General features: G+C 48.6%; 1 protein-coding gene across 1 annotated transcript in view; it reads left to right on the top strand.

Moving 5' to 3' along the window:
* Positions 1 to 233: 233 nt before the first annotated feature.
* Positions 234 to 6,131, top strand: part of LOC102559670 (carbonic anhydrase 3) — a 29,190-nt gene continuing 23,292 nt past the window's right edge. The window contains exon 1 of the mRNA XM_006257750.4: positions 234 to 343. Within this exon, the coding sequence (XP_006257812.1) occupies positions 301 to 343 (43 nt within the window). The 5' untranslated portion in view covers positions 234 to 300. The remainder of the gene's footprint in view (positions 344 to 6,131) is intronic.

Below are 6,131 nucleotides of genomic sequence, written 5' to 3'. Positions count from 1 at the left end.
AGGGGACAGGGCCAGGTGCCTCCTGCTTGGGGGGGAACCCACCCGGCTGTGCCTGGAAAGGGAGAGGGGCAGAAGCTGGGGAGGGCAAATGGAGGGGTGGGGGCAGGAGGATGCTGCGGGCTGACACCAGAGCCTCAGAGCTGCCCCCCCCGCCGGCCCTCCGCTCTGCGGGGCGCGGGTGCCGGGAGCGCTGGTGCGCAGCAGTGGTCCCGCCCCGCCCCGCCCCCGCCCCCCTGTCGGCGGGAGCCACAAAAGAGCGGGAGCCGCGGCCGCTTCCCGCAGCCGCTGCATCCCGAGGCCATGTCGCACCCGCCCTGCCCCTGGGGCTACGAGAAGCACAACGGTGAGCGGGTCGGCGGGCGGGGGTTCCCGCGTGTGCCGGGGCAGCCCGGGCTGGCTGGCTGGGCTCGGGCTCGGGGGACGTGGAGTCTCCCCTGACCTGCAGGTGTGGGTGCTCGGGGCAGCACGCCTCAGCGGTCCGAAATGCTTTGGGGCTGAGCGCCAGCAAGCCTGCAGTCTGGATGTTGGTGTGCCGGGGTGGGGGGCGGTGGGAGCATCAAATGGCCCGATGCTTGTTGTGGTAGCGCAGCTCCTTCGCCACCAGGCACCCTGAGGGGCGCGTGCAGCCCCTGCCAGCCGTGGAGCCTGGTGCACTGGTTGCAGCCTCCCGGCTGCCTGCCACGCTTGGCCCTGGCTCTGGGGGGTTATAGATCAGGGACAGCCGGCAGGGTGCAGGCCAGGGAGCAAGGTGCAGGGGTCAGGCTACACATCTGTTGGGGACAGATTCAAGAAAGCCCTCCAGTAACTAGCTTCTATACATGGAAAGTTAAAGCGAATTATAATGTGTCCTAACTACCCATGTATGGAATCTGCCTCTTTTTGGGGTGGTCATCTTGTGTTCAAAGCCATCTTGGATTTGGGTACCTATGGTATTAATTGGAAAAATAAATCATCATTATCAGTGCATACTGTTCCATCCAGTAATGTAACATAGAAGATAGATGAGAATGGAAAATCACAGTATTAGCCCCAATAGTAGTAGCAGTAGGCATCTGTCTCGCAGGACCATAGAATTATGATGTTGCTTATTATAATCCTCATTTGAAAGATGAAGCAAAGCCAGAGTGACCTCTCCAGGGTGCAAGAGCCTGGGCAGTGTATATGGCGATACTGAGCTGCCCACACACCAGTATCCCCCTCTCCACCTTGCTGGTTTAATCCAAAGGAAAGGCAAGTGTCAGTTTGGCTGCAGGGGCTGCTGAAGCAAAGGAGATAATCTAGTTGCCTATCTACTGCAGGTAGATTAATGGTAGCAGGTGAACTTGACCTGACCTGCATTAACACCAGTACAGTATTTCTAATTCGCTGACAGCGAGGCTTTGGTGTGTCCTTATTGTTTCTGAGACATTGTAGAGGAACAACACGGCTTGGTACACTTTCCTTCCAAAGAGCTTTGGAGAGCTCTTCTTCAATTGCTTATGTATCTCCATATCCTACCTTGTTTAATTCTAAAATTCCAGCCAGCCAGTGACTCCAGCTCTTTCTCACCAAGTTTGTGGAAACGTACAAATGGTTGCCAGCATCATACGTTATCCCCACTCCTTTGTACCTGCAATGAGGGAACTTTTGTTTTAGCCAACTGTGATAAATTTGCAAATATGTCTGATGTTCTCTGTTGAATTAATCTGGACTGCTGACACGTTTTAACTAGCAACATTTCTTCTACTTGAATACAAAAGACCTAAATACAGACTACAAGAAAGAGTTTTGGGGGGTAAGGGAATAGGGTACTACCATCTCTGAAAAACCAACGATTGGGATTTGAGAAGGCATTGTTCAGTAACTTGCTACAGAGCTAGATAAGCACATAATTTTTTTATTTCAATTAACGTGGGTTGTAGCTCTGATGACATTGTCTGGCACTGCCAATTTACTTAATGTAATGTATAGAAATCTCTGGTGGAAAAAGCTGAGAATGAAATGGTGCCTGAAAAAGCTTCTTCAGAAGAGTCCAGCAATGGTAGAGAGGTGTGGTGTGACCCCAAAAGGATTTGGGCTGGGAGTCCTAGCCCAATCTCAGCCCTTATTCAGTGCTGTTTACATAGCATGCATGTCAGTGGGATTGTCAGTTGGCTGGCATACAAAAATCAAGTTTTAGGTTGGGCAGCATCCTTCCCAGACTTATTCAGGAGAGTCCCCTGGCCAGGAAGATGTGTAGTTTGGGGTGACCTGAAGTGGGTTTCGCCTTGTGATCCCACCCCAAAATAAGATCAATATTTGGTGCAATGTACTTGGCATACAGGCCTTAAGGGTGTCAGGTGGCAGGCTGGCACTCAAAAACAAGCAGCGTGTCAAGCACGGACCTGCCCTTGCTTCTTCAGGAGAGTCCCCAGGTGGTGGAGAGGTATGGTTTGGGATGACCCAAAAAGGATTTTGCCTGATTAACCCCAGCCCAAATTCAGATCCTTATTCAGATCCTTTGTAGGAACATATATAGTACACAAATCTGAGGTGATGTCATTTGGCAGACTGGCATGCTAAAACCAAGCTTCAGGTCAAAGCAGTGCCCTATCTAGACTTCTTTGGGAGAGTCCCCTGGTGGTAGGGATATGTGTTTTGGGGTGATCTGAAAAGGATTTAAACCCATAATCCCAGCCCAAACAGCTCTTTATTTGGGGCAATGTAGATGGCACACAGACCCTCTGGACCCTATCAGTAGGCAGGCTTGCATGTGAAAACTGAGGTTCAGGCTGAGCAGGGATCTGCCCAGGCTTCTTTGGGAGTGTCTCCCAATGGCAGAGATGTGTGGCTTGTGAGGTGACCCAAAAAGGTTTTCCATCCATAATCCTAGCCTAAACACATCTCTTTATTTTGGGGCAATGTACATAGCACAGAGGCTGGCGCTTGAAAACTGGGCTTTGGGTTAGTCAGGGGCCTTCCTAGGCTTCCGCAGTAGAATCTCCCAGTGGCAGAGATAAGTGGTTTGGGATGACTCTAAAGGGATTTTTGCCTGATTTAATCCAAGATCACGCTCGGTTTATAACTTGAGGCCTTGGGGCTTGTAAGTAGGCAGGCTGGCATGCAAAAATTGAGGTTTGGGTTGGGCAGAGGCTGCCCAACCCTTTCTTCAGGAGAGTCCTCCAGTGGCAGAGGTGTGTTGTTTGGAGTGACCTGAAAAGGATTTCCCCTCATAATCCCAGCCCAGAGACAGCTCCTTATTCAGTGCCATGTACATAGAACACGGGTCTGGGGTGCCATATTTTGGTAGGCTGGCATGCAAAACAAGGCACACTGGGACCTGGTCAGACTTCTTCAGGATTGTCCCCCGGGCATGAAGACAGGATTGTCCCCTGGACACATGATTTATGGTGACCCATAGTTGGTTTTGCCCCATAATCATAGCCCAAACACAGCTCCTTATTTGGGGCAATTTACATTACACACAGGTCTGTGGGGCTGTCAGTTGCCAGGCTGGTGCATGAAAACTGAGCTTTGGGTCAGAAGAAGCCCTGCCCAGGCTTCTTCAGTAGAGTCTAGCAGTGGCAGAGACATGTGGTTTGGGGTAACCCGAAAAGGAATCTGTTCCATAATCCCAGCCTAATCTCACTTTTTTATTCAGAGCTATGTACTTGATACTTGAAACTTTTTTACATTTTTATTAGTAAATATACATTTTGATGAAATTCTAATGCCTTAGCATGTCTAATTCATTGCTAACAACCTTTAAGTATATAAAGATTAGCTTTGAAAAAGGAACCAAGAACTGGGAGCCAGGACTAAGGAACTGGGAATAAGGAACCAATTTCAGCCTCATTCAGAGCTCTATAGCAGCAGTTCCCAAACTGTGGGTTGCAACCCCAAGTGGGGTTGCAACATCAGCAGATGGGGTCATAGGGGCTATGCTGAGGAAATGGGGTCATGCTGAGGACAAGTTTGGGAAGCACTGCTCTACAGACTTATTTCAAACCTTTGCTAAAGCTTGCTCATGGCAGCCATCAGTGGAGTAATCAACGCAGGTTGCCACATCTGGTGAAAAGGGTACAGCCTTAGAGAACATTTCTCTTAAGTAATGCATCTGGGAGCCAAAGAGGCAAGTCATATTTAATGGATGAAAGACTGGATCTTGGAAAAACAGTGGATTGGAAGGACTTTGTGTGGTGGATCACTGCTTTAGCATGATCTTTCAATACAGCGCTTAGGCAAAAAGGCTGTTGCAAACTTGGGCTGCATGAAAAAGCTAGCGTGGAGGAGAGATGGGGATTTGATAGCCCCCCATGTGGCTACATTCTCTTAAATGCGGAACTATAAGCATTGGTACAGCACTAGTAAGATTGCTACTGGAGTACTGCACTCCAGTCTGGTGTTCCACATGAAGAAGGATGTGTGGGTACTGGAAAGACCTCAGCAGAGGGCCACAAGGGTGATCTGGGGGCTGGATAGCAAGCCTTACCATGTGAGTTTTAAGAAACTTTAAACTTACTCAGTTTAAAGAAGATGAGAATGACAGGTGTCAATTGCTACATATAGGTAGTGACACACAAAAAAGAAACCTGATGACAGGGGACTCTTCACCGTTGCCAAGAGAGATGGAACAAAGTCTGGTGGCTGGAAGTCAAAGTCATTTAAATTCAGCCTCCAAATAAAACAGAATTTCCTGGCTGTGGGAGGAAATAACCACTGGATTAGCTTGCTAGGGGAAGTGGTGGGTACACCATTGCTCAGAATCTTTAACATGAGATGAGAGATGCTTTTTAAAATTAATGTTTTAATCTAGCTTCTGAGATAAAATCTGGGATTGGGTGGGGGATAGTGGAGGCAGAACATTTGCAGTTGTCCTATATGGCCTTGTAATCTGTGACTCCAGTCAACTTCATTATTGTGGAATGCAAGGAGAATAAGAGATCTTGCATTGCCCTCAACAGTCTCATTACACTTATAGCTCTGCATTTAAGAGAATGTACCTGAAACTCTCACCTCCAGGGCCTCATCTGGTTGCACAGGTCAGGGAGGATTTTCCCCTCCCCACCCTCCCCAGTGTAATATTTGCTAGACTTAATATGAGTTTGGGGATTTTGACGGGTTTAGGATTTGTCTTTCTTTCTCCCCGCCCCCCCTTCTCTAAGATTGGATTTAGTTGAAGATGGGACATTTGGATGAGGCAGGCCATTACTCTGAGGAAATAAAATCTTAGATTTGTGACTGGCATGTCTTATGTATGCAGTCACATTAATTACCAGACATGGAGTCAAGGAATTTTCTTGCATAGTAGATTGGCAGGGGGAGCTGTATTTATCATCTTTTCTTCTATGCAGCTTGGGGCGTAGTTTCTATGCTGATATCATTTGGACATATTCTGCCTAATCGGTCCTTTATCATTGCAGGGGTCTTGGGTATTGATGGCATCCTTGGTCTTTCTTTTTCTCTGCCTGTGACACAGTCATCTCATTTGAAGAGTGAAATGCTTTAGTTCATAGGTGTCACATTCATCTGCCCCCATAGGCTGGATGAGTGACATTGGGTTGGTTCGCAGGCTGCATTTGGCCTATGGACCTCCTCCCCCTTCCCCCCTCTCCCACAATATACCTGATTTAGTGGCTGCTTCAGCCAATCTGGGACTTGTGCTGCATGTGGTAGAGATCTGGCCTGCTGACTGGCTCCATGCCATGGGTGCATGTTGTGCCCCATGTGATCAGACTTAGGGGCAGCACTGGGTGTCAGGTGGTGAGGTTCCGCAGGCTGGATCCAGCCCATGGGTCATGTTTGACACTTGCTTTAATTTAACTAAAGTCTTTGGGTTTATATCTGTTGAAATGGAATGACTTGTGATATACTGGAGGCTAGACTAGAACGGGGTGGCCAACTTGTGGCCTCCATGTATGGCATGTGGCAGAGGGGCAACACAGCATTAGATAGGGCAGAAAGCAGAGCAGGAGATTGGTCAGGGGTATAGGTCAGGGAACAGAAAGCAGGGCAGGAGAAGGGGATTGGCACTTGCGGAGGGTGTAGGGCTAATTTATGGCATGCCTGCTAAAAAAAAGGTTGGCACCCCACTGGACTAGATAATTTAATGGTCCTTTCTGCAGTGAAATCCTGATAGGTCATGAAATTACAGGCATCCAAGTGACCAGCAG

This window comes from Alligator mississippiensis, chromosome 3 (genome assembly GCF_030867095.1).
Source record: "Alligator mississippiensis isolate rAllMis1 chromosome 3, rAllMis1, whole genome shotgun sequence".
NCBI classification, from domain to species: Eukaryota; Metazoa; Chordata; order Crocodylia; family Alligatoridae; genus Alligator; species Alligator mississippiensis.
The sequence above is the reverse complement of the archived record's forward strand: the minus strand, read 5'-3'. Positions and strand labels throughout refer to the sequence as shown.